The sequence below is a fragment of the Mustela lutreola genome, chromosome 3 (assembly GCF_030435805.1).
Source record: "Mustela lutreola isolate mMusLut2 chromosome 3, mMusLut2.pri, whole genome shotgun sequence".
In the NCBI taxonomy this organism is placed as follows: domain Eukaryota; kingdom Metazoa; phylum Chordata; class Mammalia; order Carnivora; family Mustelidae; genus Mustela; species Mustela lutreola.
In genome coordinates, this window is record NC_081292.1 from 74,765,239 (window position 1) to 74,790,903 (window position 25,665).

At 36.5% G+C, this 25,665-nt stretch overlaps 1 protein-coding gene across 2 annotated transcripts; it reads right to left on the reverse strand.

Moving 5' to 3' along the window:
• On the reverse strand, positions 1 to 25,345 carry UBXN2B (UBX domain protein 2B). 2 transcript variants are annotated; one of them, XM_059166395.1, is made up of 8 exons: positions 25,208 to 25,345; positions 19,235 to 19,338; positions 15,956 to 16,106; positions 14,067 to 14,150; positions 13,134 to 13,243; positions 9,670 to 9,807; positions 5,322 to 5,483; positions 1 to 4,345 (listed from the first exon to the last, which is right to left on the reverse strand). In XM_059166395.1, the coding sequence occupies exons 1-8, from the start codon at positions 25,286 to 25,288 to the stop codon at positions 4,183 to 4,185; spliced, it is 993 nt and encodes a 330-aa protein (XP_059022378.1). In that variant the 5' UTR covers positions 25,289 to 25,345; the 3' UTR covers positions 1 to 4,182. The 2 variants fall into 2 exon arrangements, with proteins under 2 accessions (XP_059022378.1, XP_059022379.1); XM_059166396.1 differs by lacking the exon at positions 9,670 to 9,807.
• Positions 25,346 to 25,665: the final 320 nt, after the last annotated feature.

The following is a 25,665-nucleotide window of genomic DNA, read 5'->3' on the forward strand; positions in this document are numbered from 1 at the left end:
TTAAGAAAAATCTGCACCTTTATTTTGGTGGAATTAAAAAGAGCAAGAGTAACAGGAAATAGAGATAACATTGCTACAATTCAGTTCTTTTCAAAAAGATGCATCACAAGAAATTAAACCACAGGTAATGTTATTCATGCTTTAAAATAATCCATTAAGTCCTTCAAATAAAACTGCAAATCAAGGAAATTTTGAAAAGGATTTTCAATGACTTTCAGTGAACATGTTCTTTATTGGTAAAGCAGACACTTAAGACTTTCTGATTACATAGGTCATGCAAAACAATTGACCTCACACATGGTTGTCTACCTGCTCATTGTAACATAATCTTTTTGGGATGATTATAAATTTCATAAGTTACAGTGACTGCAAGAGTAGAAAGAATTCAGGAAAATGACTCTAATGAAGCAAAACACTATGTAGTACATGTGAAAGTGTTATTCTGAATGTTTAATTCTCCCTCCTAATATAAATCTCTACATTTGGAAGACTATCATATACAAAAATGGCAGTCGTTTTTGTATGTGCGTCTATAGGCACTCCATCTAAATGATAAAAAGAAACTACAGGAGTAACATTTCAAATACTTTTAAAGGGTGTGGTTAATCCCTTCACCACATTTTGTTAATCCAAAATAGGGCACTGCCCTTTTATTTAAAATGTTCGTTTGTTTGAATAGTGTATTTCCTAAGGAAGATGATTTTGCTCCTATGAAAATGTAGTTTATACCTGGTAACATTTTAAACTGTTATTATTTATATAATCTCCAAGTTGTCAATTGGTGGAGAGGTGCATGGCTTCCTGTTATTAGGAATAATCTTCTCACTCTTCTCACTGAGAACAAGTTTCTCTGCGGTGGTGAGATCAACACTTCCATCCTGTGGGAGTTCTGAGAGCATTGCCAGTAGGAAAACCTCTACCATGGGCCAGTTCACCTCCTTGAAATAAGCAGAGCCCCCAGAGAAAGTGAACTCCAAATCTCCTATTGGCACATTCAAGTTAAGTGGCAGTGTATAGGCATAGTAGACTTTCCCAGATACCTGGATAGGGGCGCTGCTGGAACAAACACCTAAAAATGAGAGGATAGCTTTGGGATGAGACAGTGGGTAGAGGTTGGAAGAATTTTTAGGATGGCAGAGAGGCAGGACTGCCTTGAACACTGCTAGCATATCTATGGATGTTAATGCTAGTGAGGGCTGGAGAAAGAAAGGAGCATGGGAGAGAGCACCTAAATTGCCACGGAGATTATGCAAATTGTCGTAAACAGACTGTAAGAAGAAAATGGGACATTAAAGGTGCTGCCAACGAGGACTTGGTAGAAATGAGGACTTAGTCGGCAACGAGGAACGTGCTGTTGGAAAGTGAAGGAAAAGAGATTCTGGTTATATAGTGGCAAGAAGCTTAGCTGCAATGTGTCTGCAGTTGTGTGGAAAGCAAGTTGTAAGGGATAAACTTAAGACATTCGGTTGAAGAGACTTCTAAGCAAAGTGTGCAAGGTGCAGAATGGTTTCTTCTTGCTGGTTATAGTACAACGTGAGTAGAGATAGACAAATTGAGGAAAGAACTGTTAAATATAAAGAAAACAGGACTCAATGACTTGGAAATTCTTGGCCTATCCAAAGGACAAAAGACATTCCAATTAAGGGATTTGCTGTCAGGGACCCTCGGCCCTAGGGAGAGATGAGGGTGCTGCTATACAACCTTTGGTTAACACCAGAGGAAGGCCCGAGTTTTCTGTCACACCATAGATCCTTGAAGAGACACAGGGTGTGACTCAAAGATCCTCCCAGCCTTCGCAGAAGAAGCCAAAAAGAGAGATGAAATTACCTATGAATGCTTTGCTCCAGGGCCTCTGGTTTAAGAGCTGAATCCCCCTAATAGGCACACAAGATCCCCAAGTTTCTGGAGAATGTTAAACCAGCAGACCCTGCTATCTTAAGTTGACAAGGATGGAGATGGTTTGAAATGAAAGACAGCGGGACTTCCCACAAGTCCATAGTTAAGAAACAAGCTGATAAAACTACTCAGCGGCGAACCACTGCTGCCTTTCATGAAAGAGGAAGGAGGACTCTGAGAGGCCATCACAAGCCCAGGAGATAGTGCTCCAGACCACAGAGATGTGACACCTAATGGAGTGTGCGTAGCTCCTTTTCTCATTCCACTGTTTGAACAGGAATGTCTATAAACCCCATTCTATGCCAGTCCTACCATTATATTTGGGAGGAGATAACTGTTTTTCTAGGGTCACAGGTACAGAGATGAGGAATTGTGTCCCAGGAATCATATTCAGACCCTCACTCATACTTGATTTAGATGATTTACATGAAGTTTGGGACTTTTGAGCTGGTGAGATTCAGATAAGGTTTTGCACTTTGATGCTATAACGGGTTGACACTTTTGAGCACCTTTGGATGGGGTGACCTTATGTCAATCTTTAGGGCAGCAGTGGACTGCGGTAGTCAGAAAGGCCTCCAAAATACTCATGTTCTAATCCCCATACCTGTAAATTTGTGACCTTACACAGGAAAAGGATTTTGCCAATGTGATTAAGTTAAGCATTTTGAGATGAGATTTTTCTGTAATTATCACAAGGGTCCTTGTAAGAGGAAGGCAGGAGAAGTACAGTAGGTGGTAAAAGATGTAAGGACAGAAGCAGAGATTGGAGGGATGAGCTCGAGTGAAGAGATGAGGAGAGCCTTGGAAGAGGCCAGGAACGGAGTCACCCCTAGAGCCTCCAGAAACCTGTGGTATGTCACTTTGCATGGTAAAAGGGACATTAAAGAGGCAGCTAAGATTACTACAGACCTGATGACAGGCAGGTAATCTGGAACTAATGGTGGGCCCAATCCAATAACGAGTCCTTAAAAGCAGAGAACTTTTCCTGGCTGTTGTCAAAGAGATGTGATGACAGAGAAGAGTCAGAATGTAATATTACTGGCTTTGAAGATGGGAAGGGGGCCACAGGCCAAGGAACGCAGGTGGCCCCTAGGAGCTGGAAACACGAGGAAATGATTCTCCCCTAGGGCCTCTCAGAGGGAATACAGCCTTGTCAATGCCTTATCTTAGCCAGTGAGACCCACGTTGGACATCCAACTTACAGAATTATTAAAATAATAAATTTCTGCTATTTTAAGCCACTAAGTTTAGAGTAATTTGTTACAGCAGCTACAGAAACCCCACCAGGTGTGGTGACCAAAGGTGAAATGGTATCTGGGAGGGAGAAAAAAGCCTTTCTATCATTCCTGATATAGCCTACTTCATATAGGAAATACCTGGCTTTGGCAGAAATGCAAATATTTTTGCTGGTAATTCTTTAGATCCAGTCTGGCTGACAGAATTTACATTTCTGAATTTGTACACTCATTTTGCCCTGGAGTAGAGTACATTCTGGATTGAACACTTAGAACAGTGTTCAGTATAAATAGTGGGTCCCTTAGAAAAATGTGTTGCATAAATAAATGAAGGTGATCAAGGCAGGCTCTGGGATGGATTGTAATTACTCTATTTTAAAGTGCTCTTTAACGGATGTTCTCAAGAACTGCTGACCTTTCTGTCCTTGTTTCTGGCTTATGATGGTCATAGTTCTGTAAAATACAAGGCCAAACCGTATTTTTTGACACTAGTACAAGGCCAAACCGTATTTTTTGACACTAGTAATACAGCTAAATCAGTAAGTAAAAAGGACGCATACAATCTTAATAGGAGAAATAATTATATGATCAACATATTTCAGAATCAGAATATAGATACTTTTCGGTATATATCACAGAAAAAATTCCAATTTGATCAGAGGATTTCTTGATGACTGTTGATCGATGCACCATCAAGAAACTTCAGTGCAAATTTTACCAAACACATTTATCAAAATGGGGTTCTGTTCATTTCCTCTGCAAACAAATGTTGTTACATTAACCCAGACCACGTAACAAATTGGTTTGCCTGAATATTTACAAGCTATCAACATAAACCAGCCCTGCAACTAAAAATTCAAACATATTTATCTCAAAACCTATTCCTGGTTCAAATTCATCTAGGCTAAGGCTGGAAGACAGGATAAGAATAAAACTGAAATTTATCTGTATAAATAATAAAAATAGTTTGTTTTCTTAATGCTCTAAGTATTTTCCTTATTATTATGGCACATTATCTTTCCTACATGCTACTGCATGGATAGGAGCAGTATTATTTTAGTTGCTGGAGTATCACAGTGTTAAGAATATCTGCTTCTTGTAGTGTCAGGCTTTCATCTGTTAGCTCTTTATTTGGAAATGAAGTCACAAGAATAAAGTCAAGAGTCGCAAATTCAGGACGGGACTGTATAATAAAGTCCCGGACATCCAGGATCCTGAAGAAATAAGATAAAAATAATTTGTGATATGAAAGTTTTATTTTCATGAAGCCTTTAGCTAACATTAGATGATAGCAATATAAATCACAATTCTAATCCTTATTTAAATGTGTTGTAATTTTTAAAATTTACATTATTTCAATGGATGGATTTATATTAGATTACAGATAAAATGTGAGCTTTAACTCTGGAGTGTAGCTTATATTTACTTTTTCTGTAAACAGAGACAATCTTTAGGTGAGTTATGCATAAAATAAGTGTCAACAATGTTATTATACTAAAAGTGCAGGTTCTACTTCTTTCAGAGTATAAAATATCTTGGCAGCAGGTGACCCAAAAAAAGGTACCCCAGAATGGCCTGTGTCAAGTTCAGTCTATAACTATGAAAGGTTTAAGTCATAAAGACAATTTTTAAAAATTATCCTTTTTTAAAGACCTTCACATATGCCTAGCAATTCAACTCAGATTTTAAATACATCCCTTAAGGAAAAAATGAAATTGGTACATTATTAGTACAACAAATGTATAAATGAATGTTAAAATGACATTTTAAAAAGTTTAAGTACCTGACCAAAAAAAAAATAAAGTACTTGACAATAGTACAATTATACTTTATCTACATTACAAATTTATATTGTGAAGAGTAAGCTAAGGTAGAAAATTCCAATCAGAATTATCATAATTCTTAAATGATTAAAGTCCAAATAAGGTTTCATTATATTTACAGTATTAAGCCAAGTTTGATCCCACTTCACATGGTTTTAGCAACAGTGCAAAAGTGCAACTTTTAACAATCTAATTTTTGAATAACTGAATTTGCATTAGTATGTTCAAATGCTAAGTATTTCACACAGCTATTATGCTTTTGAAGTATTTTTTTTCTCTCAAAAACTTAAGAAGTGTATTCTTCATTACTCACTCACATAGTTTTATAAAGATAAGTGACCATGTGCTAAATCACAAATGAGCTTACCTGTGTGTACTATTGAATCTTTGTATCAAACGACTCCCATCTGCTAATCTGATTTGAATTTTTGTTGTTGGCACAGAATCATCAATAAGAACAACCGCATTAAGTATTGACTTATCCTCCTCTTCTGGGGATGAAGGCGTACTGACTATTTCAGGGGTAAGGCTAAGAAAGAAGAACACGAATCTGAATACATCAGATGCATACACATCTGAATACATAAGATTCAACAAACTGAAGATGATGGAGTAACCACTGAAATCCATCGCTGATTCTTAAGTGTTCCTACCTATGACTTCTGGACCAGGAAAAACATGGCCTCCTTTGAGTCTCCCATACTTCTTCTAACTTCTTTTGTTATATTAAAATTCTTTTGTAGCCTATGATTCTATTTAGCTTATCCAATCTCTTTCAAAAGCTTAACTTTGTGTTCTTTCCTCCCTTATCCCTTTGAAATTCCATGAAGCTGTTTAACACAACAATCTTTACTCAGAAATCTGTGCAACTCTGAGTTAATGTCAAAGAATGACTATGAGGACAGGCAGGCTTGGTTTCAAATCCCAGCTATGTCAACTGCATAAACTTTTAGTAAATTAATCTCTCTGAGTTCCAATTTTATCATGTATAAAATGGGGAGGGGAAATAATATGATGTTATGTAGGTTTGTTATTATCAGTAAGTCCCACAGTGCCTACAATAATATTTCAACAGGTGCCAGCTATTTTTGTACATATCAACACTAAACTACTGGCTTAAACTTACCTAATATTACTTAAAAACATCTGATGTATGTAGTTACTGCTTTATAAAAGAGAAGTAATTTCTATGTGCTAGTGAGGAATGAAGTTTTATATATGGTGATAGATTTATTTATTTTTTAAAAGGTTTTATCTTAGAGAGTGCACACAAGTTGGGGAGTAAGGGAGGGACAAGCAAACTCTACAGTGAGCACAGAGTCCAACACAGGGCTTGATCCCAGGACCCTGAGATCACGACTTGAGCCAAAATCAAGAGTTGGACGCTTAACCAACTGAGCCAACCAGATGCCCCTACGGTAACTAGTTTATCATGAAACTTATTTGATAGGGCATCTTACCATTGGAACTTGATTACTAATGACCTTAGCACCACTTTATCTTAGTGACTTCTAATACTAGCAGAATGAACTGTAATTGTAAACTGAAAGTCACTGTCAAAAAAAAAATCCTTTTGGATTAAGAAACGAGAACAAATTAAAAACAAATTTAGCCAAATTCTTTATAGACATTTGTAAAATCTTAATCTTCTCTAAGTTACCTAAAAGGATTATTTAATAGTCTTAATGTCTATTTTTTCAAATACTGAGTTTCAGATGGCATCCTACAGATTATTTTCTTTCGAAAAAAGTAAGAACATATTTATTAGCATATAAGTTCTAGGAGCATTCTTTGCTCATCTTGACTCTTATTCCCACCAATATATTCTCAAAATATACAGTAAGGTAGAAAAATTAACTTGTACTTATTGCTAACACTCCCCCTTTCTTCAGTTTTTTCTTAATACATATTTTAGAATCAACTTCAGAATATATATGATAAAAACATAAAAAAGAAAATGATGATTTGCAATCATTGATCAGGTAGTCTTAAGGAATTTTCTTTCGAGTTTGGAACTGAGGACTTAAACCCTTGACCAGCAAGATGATTCACTATGCCAAGGGTCCGTGTCCCTTACACAGGGAGAGGTACAAAAACCAAAGGGAAGGTAACACTAAATGCAAAGAACTTCAATCTTCCTCTGCCTCACTGAAACTAGGTGTATACATCATCATCACCATCATTATCATCCTCATCACTACCACCATCACAGCCACCACCATGTTTATCAGTTCATTTAAATCATGGTATGAATGAGGGAATCGTGACTTAATAATTAACAGCAAGGATCCAGAAGCCTGATTCCAGGATTCTGACTCAGCCACTTGTTAGATATGTGACCCTGGGCAAGTCACTTAACACCGAGTTTCTTCATCTGCAAAACAGACAACTTGGCAGCACAGTTGCAAAGATTAAGTTAGGGCAAGTCACTTAACACCGAGTTTCTTCATCTGCAAAACAGACAACTTGGCAGCACAGTTGCAAAGATTAAGTTAATGAGGACATAGAAGCATTTCAAACAATGCTTTTATATAGTTGAAACTTCCTAAAAGGCAGCTATTAGCATTGTAATTCCTATCCTAACAACAACTAGGGAGGGAAAAGTTATCTCTATTAGATGAGATGAGTCAGATGCGGTTTCTGTACTTTGATGCTTTCTATTTAAAACAGATTCTGACAAAAAGAAAGTACCAAGTAAGGATACTAAGTAAGGAAAGCTCTTTTATGTGTTTCTTTATAAGATGTGTGTATGTCAAAATGAAATTATATGGAATAATAACATTTGAGGACAGGAATATATTTTCAAGATAGGTTAGGCCAACCATATCATTTTAAAGGAAAAGAACAGAGTCAGAGAGACTGAAAGACAGGCTCAGAGCCACAGAGATAGGCGGCTGAGCAAGTTGGTTAGTGAGCAATGTATAAAAACACATTTTAAAAAGTTACAATAACTTTACTATTTAGCCTTCAAAGTTATACCTGCTTACTACTTAAAACTTTCTCCTTATTCTCCTTAACTGATCAAAATACAATGACATTTTCAAAATACTGTTTGTATGTTTCAAGTATCATATTAAAAGAATTTTTAAAAAGAGGGAATTGATAAAACAAACTTTCTAGGCAGACTGGAGGACAGGACATAGGGTGGTTGTAAGAAGAGTGAGTCCCGTGGTCAGGAAGATAAACATCTTCTAATTTAAGAGAGGGCAGTAAAGATGGATTTAATAAACTTTGAGGCTAAGAGGAATATATTGGAAAAGTAATTCTTGTCAGGCTCCATTTTCTCAGGAAAGCTGGAAGCAAAAAGAAATCTGCTGAGATGAGGGCAGGGAACATTTGGGATCAGCCCTTCGAGAGTGGGAGAGGCACAGTTCGCATTCTTAGCATGGGGTACGAACATCCCCAACAGCACTGAACAGCACAGGGGCAGACAAATCCAATGGCTGAACAGTAATGCAAGGAGCTGCAGAACTGTTGGGATAAGAAAATGAAGCAAATGCAAGAAGGAAGGGGTTAGGCTTTAGAGAAGAGGACCCTTAAGGGTCCAGGGATCAAGATGGAAGTCAAAACTCAGGCTTAGTGGCCAGAATGGGTGAGTGGCAAACGGAATCTTTTGGACTGCACAGTGTGAGAAACAGGAAGCGACTGTTCTTAAACAGAGACATTTGCTTCCTCTCGCGATCTGTATCATCATATGCACAAGCTCAAAGCCTACAGCAACAGTCTACTCGTTAGCCCTGCTTATCAAAAATGATTCTGTAATTTTCTAAGTATGTAGGGCTCTATTCCAGCTCCCTGAGCTCATTTTTATGCAGTTGTACCATTTATTGTGCCACTGTACATCTGCAGTTTTGTCCCTATGATTTGCTTGTTCCTATGATACTACATGAAAGATCTGGGTAGAATTTTTATTGCATTTAGGTTTACCCCACAATTATTTGTAATATTGCTTCTATCTGTGTAATGTTCTGTTTGCAATAAGATTGCCAGCTATGGAAGACAATGGAATTATTTCCATTTCTGTTCTGTTTGCTTCTTTTTAATTACTTTTCTGTTCAGTAGTTGCCTGGAAATCTTGGTAAATGAGCCATTTCAGTAAGTTACTTTCTGAACACATGAAGGTTTTGTTAAGTGTTTTATGTGCTGGTTTTCTCTAACTTGATATTCTGATATTCTGATTTCCCTAACTTAAGTATTCTGAAAACAACCAACTTCAGCACATTGCTCTTGCTGCAATTACTTATGACAGACAGGTATGCTTATAGCTGTGATCAAAGATGCCTATTGTTCAGTCTCATCAAGAACCTTTAACAATTTTCCCTTTTGAACCCATGTAATCAGAAAGAGCCAGGATGGCACAATGGTAAAAAGCAGTGTGTGAATCTGAATCCCACAAAATAACTGCTCGCTAGTTCAATCACCTAGGGCACAGTACTGCATTAGCGAATGAAGTAATCACAGGATCTACATCCAAGAATTGTGAAGATTAAGTGAGTTAGTATATGTTTAAAGTACCTACAGGGCCAGGAATGTGATAACTGCTACTGAAGTATTCGGTACTAACATTATCACTAGATTTGCATATCTAATTCCATCAGCAAGGTCTTCAGGGTTCCTGTTTTAATTTTTACTTTCTAGGTTATTTTGCTTTTTTGATTCTCAAAGAAAAGTCACACTGAGTAAAGACAAGTATTTTTCTCACTTTAGGGTTTTACCTTCCAAGTTTTTGTCCTTCTCCACTAAAAGCCTTGAACCTCAATCTAGGTTTTATGTACTCTTGATCCTGATGGTCCTCCATATCCAAATTCACGTGGCCACCATGAACAAGCCGCTGAAGCTCCAAGGGAATCTCTCTTTTAAAAAGGGGAAAAGGTTTTAGTTAATATAAAAAAAAATTAATCTACACTACTGACATTACTATAATCAAGTTGTGAGCTATACTGGAAAACAGCACCTTTTGCTTAAATTATAATTTGAAAATTTCCATGATGATTGATTAGTCCCTATAGATATTTTCTTCTTCAAGTTGTATCAAATTATGATACCTCTAACTTTGCTTTCCTTTTCCAAAATTGCTTTGGCTATTTAAGGTCTTTTGTCATTCCATACAATTCTAGGATTATCTGTTGTAGTTCTGTGAAAAATGCTGTTGGTATTTTGATAGGGACTGCATGGTAGTACAGATATTTTCACAAAATTTGTTCTTCCAACCCATGAGCATGGAATGTCTTTCCATTTCTTTGTGTCATCTGAGGTATCACCTCATACCTGTCAGAATGGCTAAAATCAAAAACACAGGAGGTAAGTGTTGATGAGGATGAGGAGAAAAAGGAACCCTCTTGCATTGTTGGTGGGAATGCAGACAGGTACAGTCAACTGTAGAAAATAGTACAGAGGTTCCTCAAAAAGTTAAAGTCACTACCTTATGATCCAGCAATTACACTCCTGGGTATTTACACAAAAAATACAAGAACACTAATGCAAAGGGATGACATGCATCCCTGTATTTATAGCAACATTATTTACAACAGCCAAAATATGAAAGCAGTCCGTGTCTGTTTGATGAATGGAAAAGATTTGCCACACACACACACACGCACACACACACAAGAATATTATTCAGCCATAAAAAAGAATGAAATCTTGCCATTTGCAATGACATGGATGGAACCAGTGTATAATACTAAGCAAAATAAATCAGTCAGTCAAAGAAAGACAAATACCATATGATTTCACTCATATGTGGAATTTAAGAAACAAATGAGCAAAGGAAAAAAAAGAGAGAGACAGATCAAGAAACAGACTCTTAACTACAGAGAACAAACTCATGGTTATCTTAGGGATGGGTGTGGGGGAATGGGTTAAATAGGTGAGGGGATTAAGGACTGCCCTTGTCCTGATGAGCACTCAGTGATGCACAGAATCATTAAATCACTATATTGTATATCTAAAATGAATATAACACTGTATGTTAACTATACTGGAATTATAATTTTTAAAAAAGTTGCATCACCTCATTCCTAGTAATTCTCACTATAGGGACGTTTTGCTGTCACAATGATCTTAGGAGGGCTTTTAGCATTTAGAAAGCCAAACTGCAAGATAGCAATTTATACCTAAATAAGCACTAGATAATTCCTATAAGGACATAATAGTTAATACTGATATTTATTTCTAAACTCTGTGGAAGAAATTTTGAAAATGGATAGGTGGTCTTTGATCGTTGTGAGATTCATGAGAGCCGCTGTCATTCAGGGTTGTGATCCAGATACAGGAAGTGCTGCCACTGGGATTCATCTTGCCTAATTAAGTCTTGTCTTGGGTTCCATAGAACCACCGAATGCCCTGCCAGAGTTGTGCCTGGATGACACCAGTGTCTGTAATGTCTGATCCTAAAACTTAAAGCTTAGAGTCTGTTTTCCAAAGAAGCAAAATACCTTTTTTTGGTGTGTGGGGGGGGCATTTTATTAATACACTATAAAATTTTCAGGAATACGTGTATCATATAAACTGAGAGAAGACTGCACTTTGTTTTGTTTGGAACATTATCAACATTATCAAGTCCCTGACTGCAACACCACTGACAGTAATTACGTTGCCAACCTCACATACCTCATTTTTTATGTTTTTATGTTTGTCACATTTTCTTGAGAAAGGCTGGACTGCACATAGGTGCAAACTATCTTATTACTTTTATTATGCTCTGGTGTGGCCAGACCAAAGCATTTATAAACTGAAATACATAAAATTTTATGATAAATTATTTTATTTCAATATATTTAAGATGCAATTTTTATCTTTTTTTGGGAAGATACTACTCATGGACAGATTATATTATCTATGAGTTCTTCGAGGACAGTGAAGATGGTGTTACTCAATATTTGTCATAAGTACAGGGCAGTGATTCTACAGTTGACAACCACTGTCTGACTTCAATCATTTTTTCAAGGAATCTTTTCAAAAATTGTTCTTGATCATAATTTATACTTCAGGATATAGTAAAAAAACAAAACAAAAACAAATCCTCTTTTAGGACACCAGGACTGCTTGGACACTGCCCACAAAGATTATGGTTTATTTTCATTTAAGAATAAATGAGTTTTGATCTACATTATAATACAACCATCATCAATACGCTCTTGTCTACTAACATCTTGAAATAAGCATCAATTCCAACAGCAGTGCTGATCTTCCCTTAGCAGATGAACAAACACCTCCCTTAACCAGTCTCTCCCAGCTCTTCCCAGTGACTGCAGGTTTCCAAGTCCACGACACCGACTTAAACTATTATTTCCTTATATTTACCACCACAGCATACTGCCTCCTAGGACAGCTTCCCACCTTTCTCAAATGACTTCAGCATATTGCTTATAGCATTTCTTGCCATTTTTTGGTATCTTGACCTTATCTTTGTAGAATTCAAATCCAGATTTTATGCTACTGTTTCACCTCCACTGCACTTCAGCTACTCTCCTTGGATATATTTGCATTACATGGAAATGTCCCAGCATCAGTTCCTGAATGGAGTATAACCTTCTACTCCAGTCCCTTCACTGCTTCTTAAAATCTCCAGTTCATCATCAACCTTCTGTTTGGTTGTATTTCTACTTAGGAATGATTGCATTGTCAGCCAGTGAAAGCATGATGCAGAAAAGCTTTTATAATCCTAACAAAATCACTGGATTTTTCATCATCTAGCAAGAAGAGCTGAGCTATGATGTTCTTTCCATCGGTCAGAGCACTGTAAATCTAGTTGACTTTCACAAATCATAACTTCAAAATAACCTGAAATCTTCAGCCAGCAGTCATGCCACTTTAAAAAATTTCTAATATAATGTGCTGAATTTCAGGCACACACACAATGAAAGGCATCCTGTTAACAGTGAGCGGGACAGTGGCTCAGTGGGGAGGCAGCTACAGGCTAATCAACTGTATTGGTTTATTACATGAAGATGTTTCTTCTCAGAATGGACCATTGCTTGATCATATTTTGAAAGTAACCAGTGTCTACTGCCCCCTCCATCAAATTAAGAACCAAAGACTTATGAATAGCAACATGTCCTTTAGATACTTAAAAATACTCTTCCCCCCCAGCAATCACTTATAAAATACATTCCAGTATCTTAAGAAAAAAAGTCCCCCCGTAAGTAACAAATAGAATACAAGTAAAATATCTTACCCTCTTTTAACAGACTCCAGAAATTGAGCATTTGGTGGGTCATTATAAGGTCTCAGTTCTCCATCATCTAAACTGAAACCATTGCTCCATAGTTTAAGCAAAATCTGAACCTTTTGAAGATAGGAAAAAAGATAAAGAAATAAAAGAATCCACCTGCATCAAGTAATTTTAAGCTTCAAATCTTGTGTGGTATTTCACAACATATTCACAACATAAACCACTTACTTTATTTACAATGCAGTGTTATTCATATTACTTTAGTTACTGTTAAAATAAGGATCCAAATGAAAGCAAGTGTATTTGTTCAGCAGATTTGTATGTGGCTTAACAAATCGACAATGGCTGAAATGCCAAAGCTAGATCCTGGCCTTGATGTACAATTATTCTGGTTCATTGAGAAAAATGAAAGCAATGAGAGCATCCAGGTGCTACTCCACATCCATTTTTCTCTTTCAACTGTACCTATATTCTTTTCTGCTACACAGGGCTTAAATATTTATGTCAAGGGGTAAGCCAGAATTTCAGTGACCCCCTAAGGCGAAAGTAAACATGTTTAAATGAAATTATAATTCCAAATTTTAAAACACAAAAACAAAGAATGATCTTAGGAGTTTCCCTGTTTACAACTCAGCTAATTCTCTGACAGTACACTACTTACATACTACTGTATGTAAATAAAGCTCATTCTGACAGTGAATCATATATTCTTTCAACATATAGAAGATATTTACAATTTAAGTGCAAGGCACAACTGAGGTGCAAAATATAAAACCTGAGACTAAAGCTTACACATTAGTCATTTTAAAATCCATATTTCAAAAAATAACAGAAAAATATATACAGATTATATTTATATCACTAATTTCTAAATTTAAAAACAGTAATAACTAGAGGCAAATATCTAAAGCTTTTCATTTTGGTTACTGTACCTACATCTTGCAATTGATTTTCTCCATAGATGTATTCAGATCGCTTACAAAAGGAATTACCCAATCTGTATCCTCCACCTGTAAATGACTGAAATACACAGCAAATGAGTTAAAAATTCACTATGGTTTATAGGGCAAAATGTTATGATAATGTGTGATATATTTGAAAACCAGATCAACTACAATTAGCCAAACTAGCTTATACTTTCCAGGAAAATTTTATATTAAAATGAAGGTTTTATGTTACAGAGGGGTATACTCAAGGAAGAAACTATGTTTCTCCCCACAAAAACATTAGGGACTCCAAAGTTGAAATAATTTAGGCCATTCTTAAATTTAAAGATATAATCATATACCAAAATATATATTTTAAAGTATAAAGAGATTTTAAAAAGCTACCACTAATATTTTATGTTTTATAATAAATTTTATAATATTTTATGATGTTTTATCATAAAAATTATGTTTAAAACATATTTCACAAAGTAAGTAACAGTTAAACAGTATAAAGGAAGAATTTTGTAAATAGGTATAAAGTACCCTGAAGTTATCTTTGGATGTGAGAAAATGACAGAACTGTAAACATACATGGTATCAATGTCAAACCCTGGTAAGAGGATGAAAAGACAAGCTACAATCTAGAAGAAAATATCTGTAATCCATATATTTGATAAAGGACTCAAAACTATTAAAATATATAAAGAATTCTCAAAATTCAACAGAACAATCCAATCTGAAAATAGGCCGAAGTCATTTTACTGAAAGGGATATGAAAGATAATGGAAAATAAACACAAGAAAAGATGTTCAATATCACTAGACATTAGGAACATGCAAATTAACATCACTGGCCATTAGGAAAATGCAAATTAAAACCGCAATGATTTATAACTACACACTTATCACAATAGCTAAAATTTAAAATACTGACAATACCAAATGCTGGCAAGAATGGAGAAATTGGATCTGTCACTCGCTACGGAAAAGAGATTGGCACTTTCTAAGAAACCAACATATACTTAGCAAATGACCCAGCAACTGGACTCTTGGGCATTTATCCCAGAGGAATGAAAACTAATATCCATACAAGAACCTGTATACGGTTGCTCACAGTGGCTTTATTTGTAAAAGTTCCAAACCGGAAACACCTCTAATATCCCTCAATAAGCAAATGGTTAAACCAATTGTGTGGTTCATCCATACCATGGAGGGCTATCAGGAATACAAAGAATGAACTACTGAGACACTTGTAATTCTGATGACCTCCAGGGCATTAAGCTGAGTGGAAAAAGCCAATCCCTAAGGTCACATACTATATGATTCTATTTGTATAACATTCTTAATATTAAAAAAATCACAGAGATAGAGAACAGATTAAGGTAGCAAGAGGTTAAAGATGATGGGGAGAGGGCTGAGGGTATGACTAAAATGGGGTACACCATGAAGGAGATCTTTGTGATGACAGAACTGCATCTTGATTGAGTTGACAATTATACAAATCTTTGGATGTGAGAAAATGACAGAACTGTAAACATACACGGTATCAATGTCAAATCTTGGCTTTGATACTGGACTACAATTATGTTAGCTATAACTGTTAGAGGAAACTGGGTGAAAAATACACAGGACCTGTGTTCTTTCTGTAATTTCACATGAATCTATAATTATTAAAAAAAAAAAAGTAAATAGAAAGGTTTCACAGAGATGTAAAAACTGCTGCAACTTTCAATCATTAATAGAAATGCTGTAATCTTATAAAAACAGAGTAAATGCTTAAAATAGACATATATAGTTAGAAAAACAATGTCTACAAATAATATAAAAATCTATAGAGAATACATCTATATATCTATATCTATATATATAAAATTTAGTTTTTAAATTTAGCACTTACCTTAGATTTGTTATCACCAGAGGCTCTTGTGGCTTCATTCAGAGGGACAGCCCCATGTTCTCTTGCCTCTTTGAAAAGTTCATTCACAATTTTTCCAGTTGAAGGTCGAACTATATGTAATCCACTGTATTCATGTTCACTTGAATAGAACCTTTAAACATTAAAGTTCATGAACAGAAACTTAGAAAACAAACATAACTCCTTTAAATTAAAAGGCTACAGAGTCTTAGGGAGTAACTTTATTTAAAAAGAGCCATGTGAATCATGAGAGATTATGGACTCTGAAAAACAATCTGAGGGGTTTGAAGTGGCAGGGGGGGGTGGGAGGTTGGGGTACCAGGTGGTGGGTATTATAGAGGGCATGGATTACATGGAGCACTGGGTGTGGTGAAAAAATAATGAATACTGTTTTTCTGAAAATAAATAAATAAATTAAAAAAAAAAAGCCAATGTGGTAGGCAGTAGATGATCTGACATTTGATGAGAAGCTGCTAAGGTGGCACATGGATTTTGGAAAGTTCTGAGGATATGATTAGGTGAAAGTGGAGAAAAAAATAAGTGCCTTTTAACATAGACACAAAATTTAAGTAGTAATAAACTATTGTTTCTTACATTGTTTCTTTAGTGAGACTAAAATTGAATGCTCAAGTTCTTCTTAATAAAAAAATTCTTTATTCTTTTTTGTACATGACATAAAAGTGAATTAATAAAGTTAAAAGTTTGATGCAAAAAAAAAAAAAAAAGCCATATGGGGGCGGCGCCTGGGTGGCTCAGTGGGTTAACACCTCTTCCGTAGGCTCAGGTCGTGGTCCCACTGTCCTAGGGTCGAGCCCCTGCATCGGGCTCCCTGCTCGGTGGGAAGCCTGCTTCTCCTTCCCCTACTCCCCTTGCTTGTGCTCCCTCTCTCCCTGTGTCTCTCTCTGTCACATAAATAAATAAAATCTTAAAAAAAAAAAAAAAAGAACAGAGATATATCTATGTCTAGAATCAAAGCTGTATCACTATATAGTTTTTATCACAAAATTTACATTTAAAAAACACATAGTGGTGTTCCAGTGCCTTCTACACAAATACAACTCCCCTTGGCTTTCAAGGTTGTCCATAATGTGGCTGCATCTAGGACTGGCTACATAATTTGTGGGGCCCACTGCCAAATGAAAATGAATGTCAATTAATAAATTTTATTTATTTTAAAAAATTATTTATGTATTTTAGAGAGAGACAAAGAGCAGGGGGAGCAACAGTGGGGGAGAGAGAGAAAGAGAGAGAATTTCAAGCAGATTCTGCACTTAGCCCAGACTCCGACAGGGGCTCAATCCCACAACCTTGATATCATGACTTGTGATGAATTCAAGAGCCTGTGGCTCAACTGACTGAGCCATCCAGGTACCTCTCAATTTAATAAATTTTAGATTATATAAGAAGCTAAGAGCAAACAACAAAAAGGTGGTAAGAATGCTCTGGATTGAGATTTAAAACAGGCATAATCAAGAGGAATGCATGGCCCTTGGTTAGATACCAAATCCAAAAAAGGCTTGAAGACATATCTGACTATGGACTACATATTAAATGATTTTATGAAATTACTGTTCATTTTCTAAGGTGTAATATGTTATCAGGGTTAAAAAGGGTATGTGCTTCTTCTTAGGAGATGCAAGCTGAAGTATTTAAGGATGAAGTATTATGATGGCTGCAATTTGCATTCAAATAATTGAGTAAAAGAGCACTTGCATGAATGTAATGTTGTAACATGCTAACAACTGGTGAATACAGGTGAAGCATATATTGCATATATTTATTGTACTAATCTTTTGATTACCTATGGGTCTGAAAACAAAAAGTTTGGGAAAAATTAATATTCTTTCTTCTCATTCAGGTCCAAAGAGGTATGTCATTTTTATCTCCCCTACAGAAAAAAGGAAGTGGAAAGTGACACACAAAAAAGAAGGATGATTTCTAGTGAATTTTTAAATTTCTGGTAAAAATGATAGACTTTCTGCGAATACGACGTAATGGAAAAATTCGAAATTTCTCCCCAGTAAGGAGATTTGCAGTATTAAAAAGACATTAATAGGGTGCCTGGGTGGCTCAGTTGGTTAAGCTACTGCCTTTGGCTCAGGTCATGATCCTAGAGTCCTGGGATCGAGTCCCGCATCAGGGTCCCAGCTCCGTGGGGAGTCTACTTCTCCCTCTGACCTTCCCTCTCACACTCTCTCTCACTTTCTCTCTCTCAAATAAATAAAATCTTAAAAAAAAAGACATTAATGAAAATATTCCTAAAAACAAGAAAATTCATTTTAATAAAGTATACCTGGCTCTTGAATCCTCATTGCTGGTTCTTTTACTAGTTTGGGTATTTTAACAATAACAAATACTATACAGAGATCACTTATTAGATGTGTCATCATTTAGTGAAAACATAGACAGGTTCTTGAAGTTCTAGATTCTTCTTCTTTTTTTTTTTTTTTTCCAGATTATATTTATTTATTTGAGAGAGTGAGAGAGAGAGCCTGAGTCAGGGTGGGGGTTGGGGGATGGGCAGAAGAAGAGGGAGAAACAGGCTCCCCACTAAGGAGGGAGATGGATGTGGGGCTCAACCCCAGGACCCTGAGATCATGAATTTAGCAAAGATAGAGGCTTAACCAACTAAATCACCCAGGTGCCCCAGGTTCTAGATTCTTAAATGGAGGGCAAAAGGCACATAGGGGCTCCATGAGTGGGTTTTCAGAAACACAAATCCTTAAAAACAATTGACAAAATTGTGCATAAATGCTGTTTTGTGGGGAGAGGGGCTATAACTTTTGTCAGATCCTCAATGCATGCTATGATGCAAAAAGAACCACTGTGTCTAAGAAAAGTACTATTCAGTGTATGTGTCTTTATGATGTCCACCGAAGTATTAGGTATTTAAGATAACTTTTCTGTTTTTTTCTTTTTTTTTTTTTTTTTAAGATACTACTTATTTGTCAGAGAAAGAGAGCACAAGCAGGGTGAGAGGCAGGGCAGAGGGAGAAGGAGGCTCCCCACTGAGCAAGGAGTCTGTTGTGAAACTCAAACCCAAGACCCTGAATCAAAGTCAGATGCTTAACTAAGCCACCCAGGCATCCCAACTTTTCTGTTTCTTTTAGCTTTCTGACTACTACCATTTTAGGAGTACTATCTAAATAATATTTATTTTAGAAATCATAGTTTTAAAGAAAATTCCCAAGACCATTTAAAATAATTTAGAATTGGTGAACTAAAAAGAAATACAGTGTTTACAACCAAAACAAAACTTACCTTTGAGGTGGTGTTCGTGGGCTTTTAAAGACTGTAGCTTTAGGTCTATCAGATTTGGAAGATTTGCATTTCACTTCATCTTCATATAATTCTGCCAAGGCCAACTACAAAACAACAAATTTGTTATAAAGTGTAATAGTAGGACTAAGCTATTCTACAAAAGTAGATATTATGACTAGAACATTTGATTGTGTAGTATAAATTTCTAATGAGAAATAAAGGGTGCTGTTTCAGATGACCCTCTTCCAAAATAAAACCAATGTATCTCTCACTTGATAAAATTAACCAAAATACTGGAATATATTGAAGTTACAATAACTGCTTAATTATTTTCAATTAATTATTTAACTATTTCAAAAACTGTATTTGGTAACAGATCATTTTGAAATTGAGCCTACAATTTTCCTAGAATTAAAAAAAAAACAGTTGAAGATGTTTCACACTAATGTCAGCCTGCTCTCATCAAATCTCATAAAATTTTTTTCATTTAGCTGTTCAAGTTTTCAAAACCAAGCACATAAAATAATTTCAAAATTATTCTATTTAAAAGTCTACATGACACATAAATTTCATCAAGTATGGGAACATGAACTTTTAAAAATATAAGACAATGTGTTACATATATGGTTTACATAAGTTTTAGAAAGTAATATTACCAAATTATGCATTCTAAATATATGGCTGGGTACCTTTAAAATGAAATAAATACAATACAGTTCTTGAAATTGGACTCTTGAAAAGTCATCCAAATATTTCAGCACTAAATTATTTTGTTCCATCTTGGACAATTCAAAAACTTCTCTCAATACTCCCGTAATTGGCATGATCATAATTTCCAGAAAATCTTTTGGGAAAAAAAAATAACAAAAAACAAAATCCCCCCTAATAAACAGATAAAGTGCTCCTTCTAGAAATTCAAGAGATATGAAAACTATATCCAGGGCTTCTTTGCTTAGAAGGAAAAGAATTGGGACAAAGTCAATTCTTTGAAGATTCTATTAGGCAACTTTTAAAACATCCACACATGAAAAACAAAAACAAAAGAATTAATTTTCCTCCCTAATTTTTACTCTCTATCCCGTTCCTATACACCTCCATCAACTTTTCATATTTCTCACATGGCAATTTTGTTAGAAATCCCAATTATGAAAGTGCTTTGTAATCTAAAAGAACTGAATTAAAATCCTAACTTGGGCTCCTATGGTGTGTCTTGGACATGTGATTTAACTTCTCTGAGCCATGATTCCCTCATCTTTAAATGTCTGTTTAAAAAAATTATCCTAAAGTATCACTTTAAGTATCACAGAATGCATGTAAAGCACAAGGCAAGTGCTCTATTACTGGAAGATATTAAAAAATGTTTAACAATGACTATTATCAGTGTTTCATTTGCCTCAAGATTTCCTTCTTCAGTGTTATCTACATATTATAGTCTCTTCCCCACCCTAACCCCTTGAAAATGAAACAAAACAAAACAAATGAGACGGAGACGGACATTCTGCTTGACTACCTGAGTTCAACGTTTTCAGAAATTTTACCTCCTTGAAATCTGTTACAAACAGTATTCCTTTATGAAAGTTCCTCCTGAGCTGATTACTTCAGCTCTATGACTTACTTTTACGTGATTTCTAATCCCATCAATGGAAATGGTACCTATATTGCAAAGGCACTTCAGCCATCCTTCACAAAGCCTTTTCTAGTTTTCTTAACTAGATGATATTTCTTTCCTAACTCCTCATAGTATATGCTAGTCTATTATTAACATTTATATTAAACATTATATTATCATTGCTTACGTACTTTTCTCACTATTTTATCCCTCCTATTATAATTTAGGTTTCCTAGATTGTTTCTAATATAATATTTCATGGATACCCAACAAATTCATGATGAATTATGTAGATAATAAATAAACCTGCAGATTTTTAAAAATTTATTTGACAGCATGAGAGAGCATAAACACAGGGAAGGGGAGGGGCAGAGGGAGAAGCAGAGTCTCAGATGAACAGGGAACTGGACTGACGTGAGGTTTGTTTGATCTGAAAGCAGACACTTAACCAGCTGAGCCACTCAGGCGCCCCAAGCTGTAGATTTTAAAGCTGAGATTACATCTTCTATATAGTTTATACCTTGTTTGTTTTTTGTTCAAGACTTGTACAAATCCTATCAATCAAGTAATTTTCTTCTGTAAAATAAATTAATAAAGCAAATAATGTGTTTTGATTGTATGAAATATAGATTAACAAAATATTATATATATTCACAAATTAGGAATATGGAGAAAGCTGTAATTGAGCAGGGAGTCCACCTAGTTGAAAAGGTCTTAGTTTTTAATGGTGCATTACTAAGATGAAAATGAATGATATTTAGAGGGAAGGAATGCTGGGATTCATGATGTCCCTGCAGCATCATATGGTATAAATTCATCAGTAACTATTACAAAGAAATTCAATTTATATTAGTTGACACAGCAAAGATACCACAGAAGAGGAAACGATTATTTAAACTGATCAAAATAAACTAAAGTACTAGTTAAAATGTACAGAACAACAACTAAATATTAGTCAAATAAAGAGACAAGAATATGAGCACCGTGAAGTAATGAATCACTGTGAATTATCAGGACAGTGTGTCCTTTAGGTTAAACAGTTAGATTATGAAGCTATTTTGATTATGCAGGAGGAATAAAATACATAAGTACTGATGACCTTTGCTCTAGAATTCGAAATGTGAAGAACATGAAAAGAAACCTGAAAGCAAAGTAACTGAGAAGGAGAAAATCAAGTATATAGCAAAAGATATAAAACTACGGAATTCTCATTCCTAGAGTGACACCTGCCCAGAAGGTATTATACGGATTTTTTAAAAAATATAGAATAGCAACATCCGCGTCATCTGGGAACCTCTGAAAATGCAAATGCGCCAGCCTCACCCCAGACCAAATGAATGAAAACTCGGGTAGGGCCCTGCAATCTGTGCTGCATCAAGCCTTTCAGATGATTCTGATGCACGCTAAAATTGAGAACCAAGACTGTGGACTACTGATGTCCAACAGGATTAGGATACTCGTGGCAATTGTAACACAGTATCAGACATTCTTATTCTTTTCTCACTTACAAAATGCCACTGTTTATCTCACCCCATCCTAACCCTAATAAGTACTGAAGTCTATCACTAATTACCTACCAATGCCAACTTGTATGGAAATATAGAATTAAAAACAGAAATCTTTTCCTTTTGATATTATTCTGGAGGAAAACTGGGACAGAAGCATATACTAAATATGTTAACCAATTACGAAACCCTTGAGTATAGATGGACTGAGGACAACCAGGAGAGAGAAAGGTCTCCGAAAACATTCAGAAAGACTAAAGAACACTTAGGTTTTTAGGGCGATCACTGTCACTAACAATACCACCCTAAGCCTTCCCATTGAATATTTACCAATTTGGGGGGATGAAGCGAGCTATGATCTGCTCTTGGTTTGATACCCACAGGAGATTTGTGCAGTTTGTAAGTCAGAGGCTCACAGTGCTGGGAGGCTTTCTGGGAGATAACCATCCATGTTCCTCCTGTGCTAAATGAGGACATGTCTCCTGATTTAGATGCTGAAAAACCCTACACTGCCTAGCAGCAAAGATATACATACTCAGGGGGTACCTTTTGCTTGTTCCAATTAGTAAAATATCGCCCTTTTCCTCTATAATACTGTGAATGACTGACTCTTAGAGCAAGCTGTCCAGATAGAAGTACTTACTGAAAAGTATACTTACACATGGTAGATAAAACAGTAACAAGATAATCAAAGAGTAATCACTATTAAAAAAAACTAGTCAGGGAGAAGAATATTATTCATTTCCTTTAAACCTACTCTATTTCTTTTAAACATACTTTATTTCTTCACACATCATCACTTTGGTTGTTTCCAGGTTTCTTAGCAAGTTCTTCAGATTCTTTTTAAATTCCAAAGGAAACATTACCAACACTTAAAGTATCTGATATCCAAATCACATCTATAAGAAATTAGTTGTCTATCTACCAACCTAACTACCAGAAGTAGATAAGTAATTAAAAACAAAAAAAAAAAATCCCCAGGGCACCTGGGTGGCTCAGTCAGTTAAACGTCTGCCTTTAGCTCAGCTCATGATCCTGGGGTCCTGGGATCGAACCCCACAATGGGGTCCCTGGTCAGCAGGGAGCCTGCTTCTCCCTCTTCCATTAAATCTGCCTGTGCTTTCTCTCTCTCTGTCAAATAAATAAATAATATGAAAAAAAAAATCTGCATCCTCTAACTGATAGTGAAGAGGAAGGCATTCTTTCAAGGGACATTTACCAAAATATCTCCAACCATTAATCATATATTAATTTGCTGGATTAAGTCTGTAAATTTGCCAAGCATTAGGCAATCACTAGCTAAGCTGTTCTCATTTCTCACTTGAAAAGAATAGAATGAAATTAGACAAAGAATATGAAGTTATATAGTTTTAACAGATGAATTAGAATGGGCTAACCAGTTTAAAGTTACAGTATTTTTCTCCTTTAAAGAAAAGGAACCAAATATTTACCAAGCAACTATAGAGCCAGGATAATATGGGAGTGCATGGGTACTTTATGGACTTCATCCTTGACACTACCAAGATCACCCCTAGTTTATAAATAAAGACACTGAGGATCAGAGAGGTTAAGACACTTCTCTTACATTCACAAGCCTACTAAGTGACAGGACCAAGATGCAAACAGAAGTTGAGTCTAACCAGAAACTCCATTTCTTCCCAACCTGCCATGTTCCCTCTTAGTGATGGTAGTCTTTCCATAGAAAAGATAAGGCAGATGGTAGCTTCCTATTTCTTGAATCTGTTTACTACTACTGAATTTACTTAAAAGCACTGGAATTATTCTGCATTCAATTCATCTTTTAACTGCCACTGAGCTCTCTATTCTTGACTTCTTCATTTTATGTACTGCTTAATTTGGCATTCAATCATACTCCACCTTAAGATGTTATGGTCAATATCATCATATATTATTTCTGCAAAAACCAGAAATGCCTTTACACTTCAATCCCCTTCCACAGTGTCCAGCACCAACTATACACTTGATGTCCTATTCATCTCTGCATTCCTGGAGTTTAGCAGTATGTTGCATGGCAGGTGGTCAAATCTTGTTCAGAGAAGTAGAATTAAAGGTGTAACTGTAACAGAACTTTTCTATCAGGACAGATTCGGTGTCATTTACTTTTAATTAATTACCCAGTTCCTTATGATTGTTTACTTGTTGATTTTATCAATGGTCTTATGAGACAGGGGAAAAAAGCCTCAGTGAGCAAAGCAGCGTTAAGCATCTGAAAAAGCGAGATTTGCTGCATCCGTATCTAGCTCACTAATGTCACCATGAAATTTTATTTCGCTGTTTCTTTTGTGCAATGTTTCATAGACGGTAGCTTTGACAACTAGGCATGCAGCTGTAGGATGGAATACTTTAGCTCACACTTTTAAAAGGGAAAAGCTATCTGATAAAAAGGAACCATTTTTATATAAAAGCAATCCAGACAGAAACAGCATCCAAGACAAGAAAGAGCAAACCAGCCCACATTACTGCTTATAAAGTGATCCTCATTTCTCACGGGCACGGTAAAGCTTTCTTCTACAGTAAGTCTCCTAAGGAAGTACCAACCAGTGAACCATTCAACTGACCCCAACACAATGCCATTCTAAACGAACAGATGCTTCTTAAAATGCAAATCGGGTGGAGGGGGAATGAGACCGCGGCAAAAGAGAGTTGGGCTTTGGCACTTGTCTCCTCGAGAAGCACTGTTCCATGCACCGCCCTGAAGAGACCTGCGATGCCGGAGTCACAATTCAGTCCCCAGGTGGGGTCTGGCAAACGCTCAGCCGAGGCCAGCAGCGGACTCCGACACGCACCCCTCCGCGCAGTCACCCGCCGCCGCGCCCCGCCCTCGGCCGGTCGTCCCACCTGCAGATCCCGCGCGCTCGGGGGCCGCGGCCCAGAAGACCTCTCCTGCTCCCCCGGTTCCGGGCCGCCACCTTCCGCCATCTTTCACCGGCTCGCCGGCGCCTGCGCCGACGCATCCTCCGCGCCTTCCGGGGTCGGTTGCCTAGCAACCGCGGGAGGGGTGGTGCCTACGTTCCCCCACTTCCCCACTTAAGGGGCGCGCGTCCCCGTCTTCCGGCGCCAGCCGTCCAGTTCTGTATCTCTCTTTTCCTTAAAGGAAACTGGCTCAGAGAATTTCACCTCAGGGACCGTCTACGTAAACCTTGTGCTCTCTTTTCAGCACGCCTGAAGGCACTGTAGGCCGCTCTAGAGGGCAGCGCAGACTTACAGGTTCTTAAAACTCAACAATGAAAGCATCTTCCGGATGCATCGTCTGATACAAATTGCAAACTTATTTTTCTAGTCTTGGCCAAATTCTC